The sequence below is a fragment of the Pimephales promelas genome, chromosome 16 (genome assembly GCF_988280905.1).
Source record: "Pimephales promelas chromosome 16, fPimPro1.hap1.1, whole genome shotgun sequence".
In the NCBI taxonomy this organism is placed as follows: domain Eukaryota; kingdom Metazoa; phylum Chordata; class Actinopteri; order Cypriniformes; family Leuciscidae; genus Pimephales; species Pimephales promelas.
In genome coordinates this window covers 26,560,709-26,578,679 of record NC_142784.1, presented here as the reverse complement: position 1 = coordinate 26,578,679, position 17,971 = coordinate 26,560,709, and the positions used below count along the sequence as shown (strand labels likewise).

At 36.9% G+C, this 17,971-nt stretch overlaps 2 protein-coding genes across 2 annotated transcripts; both read right to left on the bottom strand.

The window, feature by feature from the left end:
- Nucleotides 1-497: 497 nt before the first annotated feature.
- Nucleotides 498-6,825, bottom strand: aldoca (aldolase, fructose-bisphosphate C, a). Its single transcript, XM_039671260.2, has 9 exons — nt 6,736-6,825; nt 5,362-5,493; nt 5,065-5,276; nt 3,601-3,655; nt 2,861-3,021; nt 2,692-2,775; nt 1,719-1,893; nt 1,430-1,629; nt 498-1,041 (listed from the first exon to the last, which is right to left on the bottom strand). The coding sequence occupies exons 2-9, from the start codon at nt 5,471-5,473 to the stop codon at nt 946-948; spliced, it is 1,095 nt and encodes a 364-aa protein (XP_039527194.1). The 5' UTR covers nt 5,474-5,493; nt 6,736-6,825; the 3' UTR covers nt 498-945.
- Nucleotides 6,826-6,945: 120 nt separating this feature from the next.
- Nucleotides 6,946-17,547, bottom strand: rskra (ribosomal protein S6 kinase related a). Its single transcript, XM_039671259.2, has 12 exons — nt 17,350-17,547; nt 16,399-16,644; nt 15,527-15,610; nt 15,343-15,411; nt 15,046-15,115; nt 13,232-13,339; nt 13,077-13,117; nt 12,813-12,840; nt 12,330-12,419; nt 12,075-12,163; nt 11,795-11,905; nt 6,946-9,043 (listed from the first exon to the last, which is right to left on the bottom strand). Exons 1-12 carry the CDS (start codon nt 17,374-17,376, stop codon nt 8,732-8,734), a joined length of 1,275 nt encoding a protein of 424 aa, XP_039527193.2. The 5' UTR covers nt 17,377-17,547; the 3' UTR covers nt 6,946-8,731.
- Between the last annotated feature and the right edge of the window lie 424 nt (nt 17,548-17,971).

Sequence of the window (17,971 nt, the reverse complement as noted above, 5' to 3'; positions counted from 1 at the left end):
AGTTCGCATTTGGAAAACAGGGGTGTGGAATTTAGGGACGTGTCCCTCCCTACCAATATCCAGTAACACTGATAATATCCCTAGCATTAATTTATATCAAACCTTAAAATTTATTTATACTTTGATGTCCCGTCCCTACCAATTTCAAAATCAAACCTACACTAAATTATTTAGGCCAACACACGTTGCTCAGTCTAGGTGATGTTTTTTTGACATACAATATATAAACAAATGCAGACAAACAATATACAAATGTAAGAGGGTATAATACACATTGTTCAGTATAAAAATCATTATCAATGGAAATTCCCCATAAAACATGAAAACGCAATGTATGTGTGTGTGCGTGTGTGTGTGCACTCAAAAATTACAGTGCAAACTTTATTGCAGCATTTTCAGTTTTGTATTAATTCATAATTTATTTTTAACTTTGGTCAACAATGCGTTCAAGCCAAACATTCTGAATTAGAAACTTATAATAAATCACAAACTCGTAATCCACGTGGTTATTCTTCATCAGAGCAAAGGCTTTATTAAAGCTTTAGATGATGAACATTTAGATTTCAGAAGCTAGCACAGATCCTTATAACCATCCTAAGAAACCCTTACATTTTGACAGTGAAAATGATCAATATTACACAGTCAACTGTAACTTTAATAATAAACTTAACAGTTTAATCATTATTACCAAAGAACTGTCTCAGCGACAGAAGCTAATTGTACAATGTTTTTAAGACAAGCAGCTAGAGGACACCGCACATTCCCACATCCTCAGAAACTTACTTAGCTATCACTTTCATGTGCTGTTTTACATTACATCAACATCACATTTATGAGATGATGATAATAATAATTATTCTACATATGTTAAAGACTTTTATATGGAAGTGGCAGTGAAATTTGCTAGCTTTCAGCTAATGCTGGAATATAGGAATCAACAGCATTTCAATATGCATAGCTGGAAAGGTAATGGGAAAGACCAATGGCTCCGCTGCTGTCACCACAAACTGTGTACTTCCCTTGGGATGCCAGACTGTTGATCTGAGGACAAAAGACAGAAGAAGAGAAGCAATTAGAAAGAAAGAATCTATCTATCTATCTATCTATCTATCTATCTATCTATCTATCTATCTATCTATCTATCTATCTATCTATCTATCCATCCATCCATCCATCCATCCATCCATCCATCCATCCATCCATCCATCCATCCATCCATCCATCCATCCATCCATCCATCCATCCATCCATCCATCCATCCATCCATCCATCCATCCATCCATCCATCCATCTATCTGTCTATCTATGTGTCTATCTGTCTATCTTTGTCTGTCTGTCTGTCTGTCTGTCTGTCTATCTATCTATCTATCTATCTATCTCTGTCCGTCCATCCGTCCATCCATCCATCTGCATAATATAGTTGTCATGCCTCTGCTCGTTTGATGAATTCTTCGGTTGCGGCGGTCTCCTTTTCTCTCTGTCCACGCCAGGTCTTCAGAGCCGAGGCCTGCAGAGCTCGGCCGAACGAGAAGGAAAGAGCCCAGGGCTTCACCAGCGGGCAGTTATTGATGGCATTTAGATTAATGGAGGCCTCTTCCTCACTTTGACCTCCTGAGAGAAAGGTCACCCCTGAAAGTGCAGGAAGTCTGTAAATTACGCAGTGTCCAGACTCGTCGGTGAATTTGAAACCAGGTTTACAGTTTTTAATATATCCTTACCCGTGACAGCAGGTGGGACAGTACGCCGCAGAGCAGTGACTGTTGCCATGGCAACCTCTTCTGCACTGTATTTGGTTGGGCAGCTGTGTCCAGGGGTTACCATGTTGGGCTTGAGTAGTGTGCCTTCCAGATACACATGATGATCAAACATGGCTTTGTAGACCGCTGCAAGCACCTGAATCAATGACAGTGAATTTACATCAAAGTGGTGGTTGATTATGATTTCACTTTTCTAACTTTAGCTAGTGTGTAATGTTGCTGTTTGAGCATAAACAACATCTGTAAGGTTACAACGCTCAAAGTTCAAAGCAAAGGGAGATATTTGCTTTTAAAGAAATTGCTTTTTAAGGACTACAACAAACGACTGGTAGGAACTACACAAGCTTCCTCTCGGGTTAGTGACATCACCAACCCTAAACATTTACAACTTCTTTTTGAGTCTCTCCATCATAGTCTGAGTATGGTTTGAACATAAAAGGCTGAAAGTTTTTGAAATTTTCACTGCATGTCTGTGTGTGTGTAAGCTGTTGTAGCTCCGCCCCCTGTACTGGCAGCAGCAGCTTATATGCATTTAAAGGGACAGACACAAAAACGGTGCATTTGCTCACCCTCAAAAAGTCATGGTTTTAACATGCTAAAAAATATCTGTGGGGTATTTTAAGCTAACACTTCACATACACAATCTGGGGACATCAGAGACTTATTTTACATCTTGTGAAAGGGGCATTATAGCTACCACCCCTTTAAATCATGTGATTATTCCAGCAATTTTAAATATGTCAATAATATTAAAGGGGTAGATGAAAAAGATCCAAGACTTAACTTCATGTTTTTCCAGACTGCGTTTCAATGTATGGACACACATAGATTTTTAAAGTCATACAGGTTTGGAATGACATGAATAGGAGTAATTAATAACATAATTTACATTTTTGAGTGAACCATCCCTATAAGTACATAAAAAGTAACCAACCCTCTCTGTGACAAACTGGCAGCGCTTTAAATCATGGTCTCCATCAGGCAGGATCTCAGGTTCCACGATGGGTACAATCCCATGCTGGAAGAACAGTTGGGAGCATTAACATGTGATCTTTAACATATTTCTATTTGTATTTTCTATAACTCAATTTCGCCTCATTGACCTGCTGACAAATAGTAGCATAGCGAGCAAGGACTTTTGCATTTTCTGTAATGCACAGGTTTGACGGGGTGGTATCACTGATTTTCATCACACAGCGCCACTTTGCAAAGTCAGCTCCATCCTTTTTATACTGAGCGCAGCGTTCTGAGAGCCCATCCAGACCTGTGGAGACAGTAGCGCTACATTTTTATAATGTTAAAATTCGGGGTACTATCATATGTTCTGCCTCAAAATGACCCTAATTGGATTCAATACATTTTACCAATGCGAATAATAAAAAAGTAGGATGTATAGGTAAGTATAATATATATATATATTATTTATTTAATTTTTTTTTTTTTGCATTTTTAAAAAAATATTTTTTCTGTGCTTTCCTGAAGCTTAAAAAGTAGAGCATAACGCAAGCAAAATCCACATGCAACTGATAAAAATTTATGCCTTCACCTCAGCATAATATTCATTTTTTTCCAAATATAAAAGTATATAAATGTAAAAAACCTCACAGGGTAGTTGAGAATCTGACAAGACAAAGTACATTAAAAATACATGTATATTGGGTCTGTGCACCTGCTTTTAACCATGACATTTGCAGGTCAATTTGTCACACAGTTACATTTTCAAGAAACCAGCACTTTAACAAAAACCAAAAAAAAAAAAAAAAAAAAAAAAAGAAAAGAAAAAAAAAGAAAATTGAATGAACAGATATATTTGGATCCAGAGAAGAGATATTTTTTAAATGACCTTGTGTAGTGGTCTCTCCATTAGTCCCTGGCAAGGGGACTACACCTTTATCGACCTGTGAAGAAAGGGCAAAAGATTGGCTTAAATGCACTGCCAGAAAAAAAAGATATCTTTAGAAGCACAACAGATTATCACTGGGGCAGTACCTTTAAAGGAATCGTTCACCCAAACATGTAAAATCATCCCATAATTTACTCACCCTCAAGCCGTCCTAGGTGTATAAGACTTTCTTCATTCAGACGAACACAATCAGAGTTATATGAAGTAATATCCTGGCTATTCCCAGCTTTATAATGGCAATGAATAGTGCCATTATAGAGTTTTTAGTGCCTGTATGTGCCATTGAATAGTGCCTGAGTTTTTGAAGCTCAGAAAAGAGTATCCTTCCATCATAAAAGTAATCCATAGGACTCCATTGGGTTAATGGGCTCTATGCACGGCGTTATTTCCGGTGAAGGATTAAGGATGCTCGATAACTTCCGCCGATCATAGAGTCCAATGCAATACCGAGAATTTATATTGAATTTTATACTCCATGGTTATACTAATGAAACGTTAGTCACAAAAACAGATGAAACAGACACCCCTCGTTGTGTTTATGCTTCTTTTTAAAATTATATTAAATAAACATAACTATATATAAAATTACATCTAAACGTATGTACGTTTCGTTTCAAAGACGGGAGGACAGTAAATATTGAAGACTCTGTCATAATCCCGTTTTCTCCGGTTTTCCTCCGCTTTAATCTACACAACCGGAAATGGACGAGCATCCTTACGTCAAATGCGGAACTTATGCGTGCATATAGCCCATAAAGGCCTTCTGAAGAAGAGAAGTGCTTGAGTCTTCAGGTCAGAGGTCACCCTTCCGCAGGAACTCAAATCTCTCGTAAACACGTGTACGGCCATTCCTGGACACCAGTGATTATATTTTCTAAAGTTTTAAATAGATATTTTTCTTACAAAAACCAATCTCTTCGCTTCTTCAGAAGGCCTTTATTAACCCACTGGAGTCATAAGAATTAATTTTATGATGGATGAATAATGCGCTTTTCTGAGCTTCTAAAACTCGGACAGGATATTATTTAATAAAACTCTGATTGTGTTCAACTGAAAAAACAAAATGTTATGTACACCTTGGATGGCTTGAGTGTGAGTAAATTATGGGACAATTTTCATTTTTGGGTGAACTACTGGAGTAACTGTGTACCTCATCTACCCCTAAAAGGGGCATATTCATACCTTAGACTAGAGTAATAAGGGTTCCATCTTTTAGTGGTAAATATGGTAGGGCACTGCCTAAGTGGCACGCTGTAGTACCTCTAAAAATAACATTTCGGAACAAATAAATACGAAAAGCAAAAACGAAGTTGGGATTGTAAAATGTTGCAAGCCAGATTCAAACACCAAGGCTCAACATGTCAAAGCAAATCTATGCCAGTAAACCCAGGTGAGACTTCATACCTTGATCCCAATAGTGATGCCCTTGTCCTTTATCATCTTAACGAACGGGATGCCACCATCAGAGTTCTGGTAGAGTGTTTCGTGGAAGAAGATCACTCCACCGATGCAGTTATCAATGCGGTCATCAGCGGTGAAGAGCACCTGACGGAAGAGACGGCGGTTCTCCTCGTTGTTCTCTACCCCTATCTGGTTCAAACGCTTCCCCATGCTGCCTGTTAGAACGAAACCAAAGTGAGTTCTTGCGGTTTTCTTTGACACTGCAATTTCTGTCGAATAACTGGAGTAAGTCCCACTAACCAATGGACTCGTCTGCAGCTAGGATGCCTTTCCCTGGTGACACTATACGCAAAGCTATCTCATGTAGCTCCTTCTTTTTCTCAGTGGTGAGGGGAGGAAACTGATGGGTCATCCTAAACCTTCTGATACAACCTGAGGATACAGAAAGAGTAAATGAACACTACAAAACCAAAATGGGATTTCACCATATTGCCTTCCTGCTGAAGTCATCTAGGATTCATATGGTTAACATACACAAGAACTTTTTTTTTGTAGAAAGCAGATAATGTGCAAATCACCATTATCTTCAATGTTAAGTTTATGGACATTTCCTTCAAACTTAAAACACATAATTCAAAATGTATCTAACACTTATTGGAGCTGTTTGCAAGATTGTGGCCAAAACTGGTACTGCAATCACTTTCAAATTAGGGTATATCCCCGCCTTCCCCCATGACTCGAGGTTGCCAGATATGCTGCAGGTTCCAGCAGGAACGTAGGCTGCAACAAGAAGCTTCTGTTAATTATTTATTTCGGACCTTGTAACAAAGCATTTCGGAATCATATCGAGTTTTTTGGGGTTTCGCTACGTTAGAATTTTTTCATCCGATTCCGACATGTTTGTATCTGCAGCTGGGGTAAATAGACAAAGAGCTGGCAACCCGAATGCCGTAACACTGCTGACTACGTGATTGGTAGACCGGTGGAGGGTGACGCATCAGAACAAAACAAAACATCACAACATCAACATCAGTTGAGGGCTGCGACTTCACTTTTTAAATGACAATATCCTGGCCGGACTACTGTTGTCAGTGATATAAGTATTTGAAATGAACATGATTTCTTAATGTCTAGTGACATATCAGGGAAAACTTATGATTAATTGAAATAAATTTCTTAAATACAGCTCCTTTAATAAACAAGGTTCCAAGAGAGAGTTTTCGTAATGATGCCACAGAAGGATCATTTTTGGTTCCCCATAGAAATCTTCAGTTTCTTAAAAGAAACATTTTTCTATTAGTGTGAAGAACATTTTAATAACCTAAAGACTCATTTTCCACTTTAACAAACCTTTTGTGCAATGGCAAATTTGCATAGACGTTAACCAGTGAAAAATCAATGCGCTCTAATTTTAGACTTTTCTTAGACTGGGAAACCTGGAAATATCAGGGAATTGTAAGAATTGTAAAAATTTCCTGGCCTAAAATTGAAAAATAAATAAGTTAGAAAGAAGAAGTTTTCAGTTAGAAATTGGTTTCTGTAAGTTCAATCTCTAGAAAATGATTTTAAAAAATCCTTATCCAATAAACATATTCTTGAAGATTTAAGAAGCATTTTCGAAAAAGGCAAGTTCAAGGCAGTAAATTCAACAGATGGAACGACAGCGATACTTACCAAGTCAGAGCAGACCGAAGAACTCAGACCAGAAGGGCTTTTTCCAACAGACGAGATGAGATGTGACTGATTCTTTAACAGTGGCTGTGTCCCAATTCTTTATGAAGGTGATATCCCAGAGGATGCTGACACTTGTAGGGCGGAGCTTAACGTCATGCCCTCATTAAGTTATTGGGGGAGGTGTTAAAGGCCACCAAAGGTTGCCCACCCGATCCCATTTCTCTAGCAGCATGAATTCTCATTATTTTACACAAAATGTAATGCAATCTAACTAGATTTTTTAAATGGTGCAAAAGTTGCTAGGGTAGTGTGGGTTGTTGCCAGGGTGTTGCTAAGCTGTCCTGGGATGTTGCTAGGTTGTTCTGGGTAGCTACATACTCAAAAGAGCCCAGATGAGGCTCGGATCCTTTCTTCAGTGGATTTTTTTTGCCCGTTTTATCATATGCCAGGTGAAAATTGAGTCTGATCCCTATTGTAAGTCACATTGTAACCTGTGATCACAAGGGTCTTCCAGGCAACAAAAGAGGGTCTGTATTCCTGTCAATAATATAATTAGATCAAATCCCCGAATCAAGTCAGATGAGACTCGCATCATACCCTTAGGTAAATGTTGGCAGTCACCGAGCGGCTGAGATTCAAGCATATATGTGTGATAAAAAAAATGAGGTGGGGTCATGGCATCATTTCAAGTTCTACACAGGTGAGCAGAATTTTTAGATGACTTCATGATCTAGTTTTTCAAGGACAAAAAATGGAGTCAAAGTTTGGAGATTCAGTTTACCAACACATTGATTTGTTTTGAAATGATGTGATGCTTTTGGATCTAAAAGTGTCTAATTTATTCAATTTATAATATGCATAATAAAGACAGACATTTTTAAGACCGTGTCGTTCAATCCACACGAAAGCAATAAGATAATGTAGATAAAAATGGCAGGTTTAGAGGGATACCCAATAAAGGACCGAACACATCTGAAGTAGACTCTCAGGAGAACTGTTAAGAGTTACGGATATTTTAAGCCACCTCTGGGGCTGTGATTTTTTTTCCTGATACCTAATTAAAAACATTAATAATGATGCTTTATCTGGTGTTCAATTTTCAGCCCTATTAAGGCTGCTCCCATTTGGGTTTGTCATTGCGCTCACAAATAGGTCACACCAAAGTCTCAAAGTTGGAAGAATGTCTCCAGGTATCATTCGCCGATATATCATTTACCATTCTATCTTTTGAATAATAATGATATGAATTTCTACTTTCATTCTCCACGTCAATTGATGAACAAATTCTATTTTGGGGATTTTGTTGAGAATGATCTTGACTGAGTAAACTCATTTATACAATCGAAGCCAACTGCCAGTGAATCAAAATTTCTTTAGTTTACTATCAATCAGCTATTTTTTTGCACTAATACTAAATTGTACTGAAATTTACTGTATTATAGTATTGTATTGGTCCGTTCATTCCATTGTACAGCTATGCTATTCTACTTGCATTACTGTACATTTCACATATTGTGCATTCCATATACGATTTTTTTATTGTACATACATAACCTGTGTATATTGCACATAATTTTACTTCTATGCTACAGAACTATTATTTGCAGAAAAAGTAACTGGCAATATTGTGTCTAAAAAGTTACTTAGTATTAGTATCACAGTATAATTATGTGTAAGCATGGGTTAGTTTGATTTATCACAGTCAGATTATCCACTGTAACCGGTATAAATATGTAAAAAATTAAGAAAAACCCTACAGTTCTATCATTATAAAAATACTCCAAGGCAAAAAAAGGTAAAAGTGAGGTCAAAAGTCTAATAAACTTTCTGCAAATTCTGAAAAAAAAAAGAAATCTGATTATTATATATACTAAAACAACTTAGTAGTAAGACTTGTTAATGAATGGCTTGTCTCATCTAGGTGAATTATCAAAAAATACTGACATTTTATCTTGTCTTTGGCAAAACGTTGCATGTCACATAGAAATTTCTGTTTTCACGGTGAACTGGTTTCTGTTGCTTGTGTTTCAGTCCCAGCTGTGTCTTCATTCACCTCAAACTTCATCAAGGACAAATCCACAGGGGTCGATGGAGAGTTCAGCAGGTCACACTCAAAATTCTTAAGCAGATCTGACGATAAACCTCGCATGGACCTTTCCGATCGGTCAGGATGATTCTTCAGCTCGAGGATTGGCTTGACGGGACGTTTCTGCAGCAGCTGGGAATCAAAGGACATGCCGTGGAAAAACTTCTGGCTTTGGAAGTGCTCCAGGCACCGTAAGCGACGCGTGGGGAACTTGCAGAGAAGCTACATTTGGACAAAGTCAGAGCGTGTTTTAGGTTTGAGTATGTGCGTAAACAACAGGGTTGTGCTCCATTCAGAACTGAGAATCCCTGAATTTTACAATTCAATTCCTGAATTTGATTTGAAATAGCAAACAGAATTGTCATTTAAATTTGAAGGAAGTCACTGTAAAAAATCTTTTTTTCTTTTGTCAAATCAACTTAAATAATTTATTTAGTTCAGATAACATATAATTTTGAGTTTCTAATGATTAAATCAATCTCCTTCATTGTATTAACTCACTTTTTCCATTTCAATGAACTTAAAATTTTTAAGGCAACCAGGTTACTTAAAGGGATACTCAACTTTTTTTGGAAATAGGCTCATTTTACCACTCCCCCAGAGTTAAACAGTTGGGTTTTACCGTTTTCGAATCCATTTAGCCGATTTTCTGATATTTAGAAGAATATCAGTAACCAGACAGTTTCTGGTCTCATTGACTTCCATAGTATATTTTTTTTCCTGTATGGAAGTCACTGAGACCAGAAACTGTCTGGTTACGGATATTCTTCTGAATATCAGAAAATCGGCTGAATGGATTCGAAAACGGTAAAACCCAACTGTTTAACTCTGGGGGAGTGATTAAATGAGCCTATCCCTTTAAACCAACAATATTTTTTACAGTGTAGAATTAAAAATAGAGTATCCCTTTAAACCAACAATATTTTTTACAGCGTAGAATTAAAATTCAAAGAAATTCATATACATGCTGTATTTTTAAGTGTATTTTTAACTATACATTTTCAGGATGAATTATCCATAAATGATATATAATTTATACCCATAAAAATCAGATGGTATTAATTGTACTTCTTAATAAAATATCAATACAAAAAATGTATCTTTACATTTATTTATATATTTTAAAGGAACACTCCACCATTTTTTGAAATAGGGCTTATTCACAGTGTCCCCTACATTAAAAATAGTTTGGAAAAAGCATTTTTTTCAAAGTGCATGCATTGTCTTGGTTTGGCAGCGCCGATGCTAGCTTAGCTTAGCATAATGAATGGAATCCTATGTTGCCAAGTAGCATGTCGTGAGTTGAAGTGATTAAAAAACAAACAAACAAAACCTAATTACTTCTTGCAGCCTGTGTATTCACAACGAGTACAAATATCATTTCAAATTAAGACATGGCGAATAAATAGGCAGATATTGACTTGGGACTATATTAGGGTGAATCACAGGCGAAGCACTGCTGCTTGGGCACAGTCAAATCACGCAACACCTGAAATACCCCAACTTCCGTCAACATACCGGCGTGAATATTAGCTGGCTATTTTTACGACAGTAGACATGAATGGTGATTGACATGGGGTTTTTTTTGCGAGACCAAGAGGGTGACTTGAATAACTGTGAATAAGCCCTATTTAAAAAAAAACAGTGGAGTGTTCCTTTAAACATACTATATATATATATATATACACTCACCGGCCACTATATTAGGTACATCTGTCCAACTGCTCGTTAACACTTAATTTCTAAGCAGCCAATCACATGGCGGCAACTCAGTGCATTTAGGCATGTAGACATGGTAAAGACAATCTCCTGCAGTTCAAACCGAGCATCAGTATGGGGAAGAAAGGTGATTTGAGTGACTTTGAACGTGGCATGATTGTTGGTGCCAGAAGGGCTGGTCTGAGTATTTCAGAAACTGCTAATCTACTGGGATTTTCACGCACAACCATCTCTAGGGTTTACAGAGAATGGTCCGAAAAATAAAAAACATCCAGTGAGCGGCAGTTCTGTGGGCGGAAATGCCTTGTTGATGCCAGAGTTCAGAGGAGAATGGCCAGACTGGTTCGAGCTGATAGAAGGGCAACAGTGACTCAAATAACCACCCGTTACAACCAAGGTGGGCAGAAGAGCATCTCTGAACGCACAGTACGTCGAACTTTGAGGCAGATGGGCTACAGCAGCAGAAGACCACACCGGGTGCCACTCCTTTCAGCTAAGAACAGGAAACTGAGGCTACAATTTGCACAAGCTCATCGAAATTGGACAATAGAAGATTGGAAAAACGTTGCCTGGTCTGATGAGTCTCGATTTCTGCTGCGACATTCGGATGGTAGGGTCAGAATTTGGCGTCTACAACATGAAAGCATGGATCCATCCTGCCTTGTATCAACGGTTCAGGCTGGTGGTGGTGGTGTCATGGTGTGGGGAATATTTTCTTGGCACTCTTTGGGCCCCTTGGTACCATTTGAGCATCGTTGCAACGCCACAGCCTACCTGAGTATTGTTGCTGAGCATGTCTATCCCTTTATGACCACAATGTACCCAACTTCTGATGGCTACTTTCAGCAGGATAATGCGCCATGTCATAAAGCTGGAATCATCTCAAACTGGTTTCTTGAACATGACAATGAGTTCGCTGTACTCAAATGGCCTCCACAGTCACCAGATCTCAATCCAATAGAGCATCTTTGGGATGTGGTGGAACGGGAGATTCGCATCATGGATGTGCAGCCGACAAATCTGCGGCAACTGTGTGATGCCATCATGTCAATATGGACCAAACTCCCTGAGGAATGCTTCCAGCACCTTGTTGAATCTATGCCACGAAGAATTGAGGCAGTTCTGAAGGCAAAAGGGGGTCCAACCCGTTACTAGCATGGGGTACCTAATAAAGTGGCCGGTGAGTGTATATATATATATATATTATTGACATCTTAATGCAAAAAATAGCAATGCAACATATACTAATGTCACCTCTATGAGCAGAAAGGCCAGAGCTGGACTGAGGTTTTCAGGCATGTCGTATGGATGCTCACTGACCCTGTTCATCATACTACAGTGGTCTGCTTCCGCAGGCAAAGGAAACTAAAAAAATCAAAATAATAAAGAAAAGGCTCAGACGGTTTTAATAAGCAGCCTGTAGCACTTTCTAAACATCATCACTGAGATCTGCACATTTCTCCAGATGTGATTTTGTGTCACATTCATCAAGAATAATGCTCATCTTGTAATATGGCTTCTGGATATGTCTTACCCCTCCAGTGGCTAAAGCGTAGATAAGAATACCAAGAGACCACCAGTCTGCAGCATGGCCGTACGGGCCCCCGCTCAGGACTTCAGGAGCTGTTTAATGACCGGATAATGTAATTAAATATCCATTTTTAGAGAAATAGCTCAGTTGCTTCGAGCTATACATGTCTTTAGTTACTGCCAGATATACTTGATGGTAAACACAGTCTTACTAGAGAAATCCTATCCTGTTTGAAACGAGTTCAGATTCCAGCCTCACCCATGTACTGTATGGTGCCACAGATAGTAAATGCTCTATCCCCACGCTCAAGGCGGCGAGACAGCCCAAAATCAGTCAAGCGGATGTGACCTAAATGAGACAGCGTTAATATTTATATTCCAGAATTCCCTTTACCAAAAGATAAAAGAGTCACATCTGAATACAATCCAAAGCTCTTGCTATATGGCAAAATTATGCAATTAATTATTCTATCTATCTATCTATCTATCTATCTATCTATCTATCTATCTATCTATCTATCTATCTATCTATCTATCTATCTATCTATCTATCTATCTATCTATCTATCTATCTATCTATCTATCTATCTATCTATCTATCTATCTATCTATCTATCTATCTATCTATCTATCTATCTGACAGAAAATGTTTATTAATAACCAGTGATATTATACAAATGTACAAATATTATATATGGTGGTGCATGGCTGTCACTGACGTTTCCCACAGAATCAGCTTTACCTTTATCAGTCAGAAGGATGTTCTCCATCTATTTAAGAAAAAAATAAACAATTTTCAGAGCATTTTATAGGGCTGAATACAAACTTTTATCATCTTAAATCATTTTTTAAATATATTTATTTGTATTTTTAAACACAGAGGGGTCATACCTATGCATTTTAATATTCCTTGTTCATGTTTGATTTTCAACTTTTGGTCAGAAACCAGAATACATAAACATAGCAGTCAAACTAAATAAAAATGTACTGTGCAATATTGTAATACCTTCACATCCCTATGTATTATTCCGAAGTCATGCAAAAATCCTGGAGAGGAAAAAAGTGTGGTAACATATTACAGTACTTTGACTGTCATTGATACAAATCTACAACACCTGTGTGTGTGAAAATACTCAAGACTAAACATCGAACAACACTCACCCAGGGCAGAGCCCAATTCAGCAGCAAACACGCGAACATCTCTCTCATCAAACCGGCCCTTCAGTGTCCAGTAAGTATACAGGTCTCCAGTGCTGCAGTAATCACACACTGAAGACAAACACACAGAAGTGAGAGAAAACATAAGAGATTAGAAAGACAATGTCAAAGTAGACTAAGTGGCCTGACCTCGAGGCCACCTATTATAGATCACACTCTAAAGGGACTTCATTCAAACATGATATGAACTGGAGCAGTATTTTTATAATCACAAGCGAGTGACACAATTTCAGTCTGTCACAGGGTCACGGAGGGAGACTTTGGAAAGGAAGAAGACAAAACACAATGATTAAGTCTCCTGGCTTGCCCTGGATGGTGAACGGACGTGGAGAGTAGAACATGGGGCAAAAATACATCGAACCAAACTGATAAATCACATAGAAAAAGGACAAAATCAAATACAATCATGTAGACCTTTGGGCAGATCTTTCAAGACATATTCATAACCAATTATTTTCTACATATAAAATATTTTACTACTATATGTAGACATATATCTGGAAAATATTTCAGAATTAGGTAGTTAAATAAATATAAATTATTATAATATATAAATATATATTCATGAATAATTGTTTTCATATTTCTGAAAAATGTCTTATGTAGTAAATAATTAGCTAAATTACTTTTTAATAATACTTTTTTAAACAGATAGATGTTAAACCTGAAGAGAAACATTTTAAATTAAAAAAAAAATTGAATAGCATCCATAAAATCCTAAGTGAACAAGCAAAGATGACGGTGTTAAAATAAAACACTTAAAGGGGCTTTATGTAGGAATTTTCATGTGCTGATGGCTCTTTTTTTGCCAATGTGTAAACAGATAGTAACAAAACTTAAAAAATGAGACCTTCCCAGACTTCCGTTGTCTATGAAAGCCTGTACAGAGATTTTTATGTGAAGGCCTCTGGCATGTTTTGCTGGGAAAAATTAAAAGGATGAGACATTTATGCGCTCCCGAGAGCATCACTTCCGTTCAATGACACGTGAAATGAATGTTTATGCAATGTTCAGGAAAATGCAGAAAGAGCCATTCTGCACTGTAATGTCATTGTCATGCAAAGCAAATGCATTAATTCAAACTATAGTCTCATAGCCTGATCTTTTAGTCTATCTCGGATATTTATGTTATAATCAGACTATATCTGTCATTTTAATGACCTCGTGTTGACATGATGTCGGTGAATTCCTGCAGATGCTGGTGAAAATTTAAACAGATAATTAAATGATAATTAAATGACAATTTAAACAGATTTTATGACGAGGTCAGTGAGGATGGGAAAAATCGTACATTTCTGTGCAAACTTTGCCCGTCGATAAAATAATTGCTGTCTGTGGTTGTATATGGGCTGTGGCAATAAAAAAATAAAATAAAAACAACCTCGCAACATTTGGAAAAAAAGAACCATGAATGAACTAATTCATTTTTTGAAGTATGAACTATGAACTGAACTAGTTCATTTTAAAATGTGTGAACTGAACTTCGAACTAGTTCACGTAGAAAGTGATCTTTCCCAACACTGCAGGTTTGGAACAAAATGAATTGAATCATTTTTGGGTGAACTGTCTCTTTAAGTTGTTGGCTGCAGTTCACTTAATAGCCACCGGTGTCACTAATAACAAGAGTTTCTGAATTCTACACAGAGCCTCTTTAATTTCCTTTCAGCAAATAAAATGATTGCTATTAATGCCATGATCTCTGACGAGTCTTTAGAAAGCAGAATGAAAAATGAAATATTGTATGTGGTGTGACTCACTGATGAAAAGATTGCTCTGGCTCTGCCAACAGTCCCGGAGACTGAGGAGGAAAGGATGCCTGACTTGTCGCTACAACGTAACAGTTGACAACACAAAATGAGATGGACATGAGTGCAGGCGCTGAGAGGACATGAGAGTATACTGTAAAGGAATGAACAAAACAATTGAAGTATGAAATATGTGCATGCTTATAGGCTATAGAGGAGGTCAGTGTTATCCATGTATCACTGGCCCGGTTAGAACCAGATCAGGCGAGCCGTAGCTAACACAGAGCGCAGCGGCGCAGTGTGACTCACTTGAATTATAACCTCCTCTTTGGACTGCTGGAGGACTCCATGTCTCAAAACATCAGCCTTGGGTAAAACCTAAACAACAGTGACAAGAAATTCTGAGGTGACGAAGGCGTACCAAACACATAACATTTTTAAAAATGAAATAGAATGATAGAGAATTTAGAAAAAGGCATGAAAAAAAAATCACCTTAATAGCATAGGTCTCATCTTTAGACAGGTCCTTCACCTTCAGGATTGGACCAAACGAACCTTTAGCTATAAAACCAAGAATCTGTGAAGAGAATCATTAGTTACAAAAAAAAAAAAAAAAAAAATCACAGTATTTAAAGGTTCTCCATGTGAAAAAGAAGAGCACATAGTTATATTGAGTGTGCACTTGTGTTGTACTTCAAATCTTAAAAGTATGTATTTTTGACAACTGCACTTGAAGATAGTATAATATTGATGAAATACAAGGAGAGTACACTTTCTTGACTATGTTTCTAAACACGTTTTGAAAACACTACAAATGAAAAGTTTTACTTTAAAGTACATTTAAAAACATTATGTTTTGACATAAACATAAAAACATAATGCGATTAATCGATTTGAGTCGGCAGCACTAATATTTCACCATAAATGTTCTTCAGTACATTTGGCAGTGCACTTATACCATATTTCCAAAGACAACAGAAGTAAATACAAATTTAAATATAAAGATTTTATATAAGAATTTAAGTTTGTCAAAAAAACACTCTCACAAGTTCAACAAATTGCATTTCCTATAAATTTGAAGTGTGATACATTTTTATTTAATCTTAAATCGTCTATCTTTTAAAAGTGTAAATTATTTCTGAAATAACTAGGCTACTATTTTTATAGTATGCTAAACAAGAGTCAGTTGACACAAAATTAAAATAGTAATCATTTAATCACCCGTATGTCGTTCCAGACCTGAATGAATGTTTCATCTGTGGACTTTCATTCTTCAAAATGTCTCTTTTTGTGTTCTACAGAACAAAGATGGGTTTGGATTTTCGGATTTTGGATCACATATTATGATTAGAGCCATATAACTACCTGTAAATGCATGTGTCCAGTAAACCTGTGCGGGAATTCTGGCAGGAAAATGGAAATAAAGCCTGGCAGTGTCCACTCTAGACGAGGCCCCTCAGGGTTTGCGTCTGAGGGCCGAGATTGCTCAGAGATGATGGGGTATTCTCTGTGCTGGGCGCTGTGATGAACAAGCGGAGCCGAGAGAGACAGGAAGCCCTGATGACATGACAGGGATCTCCTCTTCACCAGTGATGAAGATGATGATGATGCCTGGAGTGAAGAGAACATCACTGATAAACACCAGTACAAAATCACAAACACTTATTATAACATAAGGCTCACGATGGCCCGAAAAGACAGGCTACATTTAAAATGTATGAGTGATATATAACAAAATATAAAAAATTGTGGCATTTCAAAATCGCAGTGAATGTGAATCTGCAGTGAAATAAAGTGTTGGACCAAATTGTATGACAATATATTCAAATGACAGTTTATAGTACATGTTTTCATTATTTTCCACGTTTCTAAATAGATTTTTGAAAAATAACTAATAACCTGTAAATCACCTTGTAATGTTATTTTACACTAATTTTGTGCATAGTTATTTTATACGTCATCAATATCATCCAGTGTGGTTCAATGGAACTAATCGATACCATAAAGTACCTTCAAATGTATGTCATCATTATTATCAATGTCGTGTTAGCTCTTTTAAATCATTCTCATAACAGTAAACACATTTAATTGAGTAACACATTAGAATACTAAGTGTCAATGTAATCTTTATATCATTTTTTCCCACATGAAATCTATATTTTAGCCTCTATTTTAGAGCCACGAAACTGCAAAGCACAATCAATATATAAATCACACTCATGTTACCGTGTACACACTGAAATTTTATACAAACTATTGTTTTATAATTCATTGATGTGTGAGGTGTGTGAATATCAGAGTAGTAAACACTCTTACCTTATTTTTACTCCCGTCGCCGCCCATCACATTTTATAAACAAATAAACGACTTGCGACCTTCTTTAAAACAAACCTATTTTCCCTCAGAAGTCCGTAAATTAAACGTGAACCCCATGCCAGTTATTTATGTCATCTTCTTTTCTTTTCCACACAAAATAACGCTGTTTTAACAAGCGCATTAGTCAGTGTCCAAACCTTTGATTCACATTTAGGAGCGCCGCCCACTCATTAATATTAACATATAAACAATGATCACGTTACAGCAGTGCACTCCATCATGCATCAGGAACGTCATAATCGATTGATTACGCAACTCACATACTTACGGACGTAACCTTTTTTTTTTCTAGTGGTGTCTAATGCCCATAGGAAAATCTATGTATTTTAATAACGTACTGAACGATAAAATAATTATATCTAATTCTGGCATATTATGCTTATGCTTTTCTGTATACTTCTGTATTCTAAAAATAGTTTTAGTTCTTAATACCTTACACCATAATCATTATAATAATGCATCCTTATTAAAACAGATTACTGGCTACTTAATACAATACATTTTACAAAGCTTTAAATAATTATTAACTAACAATACAGAAACGAATGGTTTAAAATAAGTT

Excerpts from the sequence above, each read along its gene's own strand:
- aldoca (XM_039671260.2), bottom strand. The coding sequence starts at position 5,473 with ATGACCCATCAGTTTCCTCCCCTCACCACTGAGAAAAAGAAGGAGCTA. Across the intron at positions 5,277-5,361 it reads AGCTGCAGACGAGTCCATTG|GCAGCATGGGGAAGCGTTTG; the intron begins GTTAGTGGGACT and ends TCGTTCTAACAG. Across the intron at positions 1,042-1,429 it reads AATTCATCAAACGAGCAGAG|ATCAACAGTCTGGCATCCCA; the intron begins GCATGACAACTA and ends TTTTGTCCTCAG.
- rskra (XM_039671259.2), bottom strand. The coding sequence starts at position 17,376 with ATGGGCGGCGACGGGAGTAAAAATAAG. Across the intron at positions 13,118-13,231 it reads TGAATTGGGCTCTGCCCTGG|GATTTTTGCATGACTTCGGA; the intron begins GTGAGTGTTGTT and ends TTTCCTCTCCAG. Across the intron at positions 12,164-12,329 it reads TGGCACCATACAGTACATGG|CTCCTGAAGTCCTGAGCGGG; the intron begins GTGAGGCTGGAA and ends GTCATTAAACAG.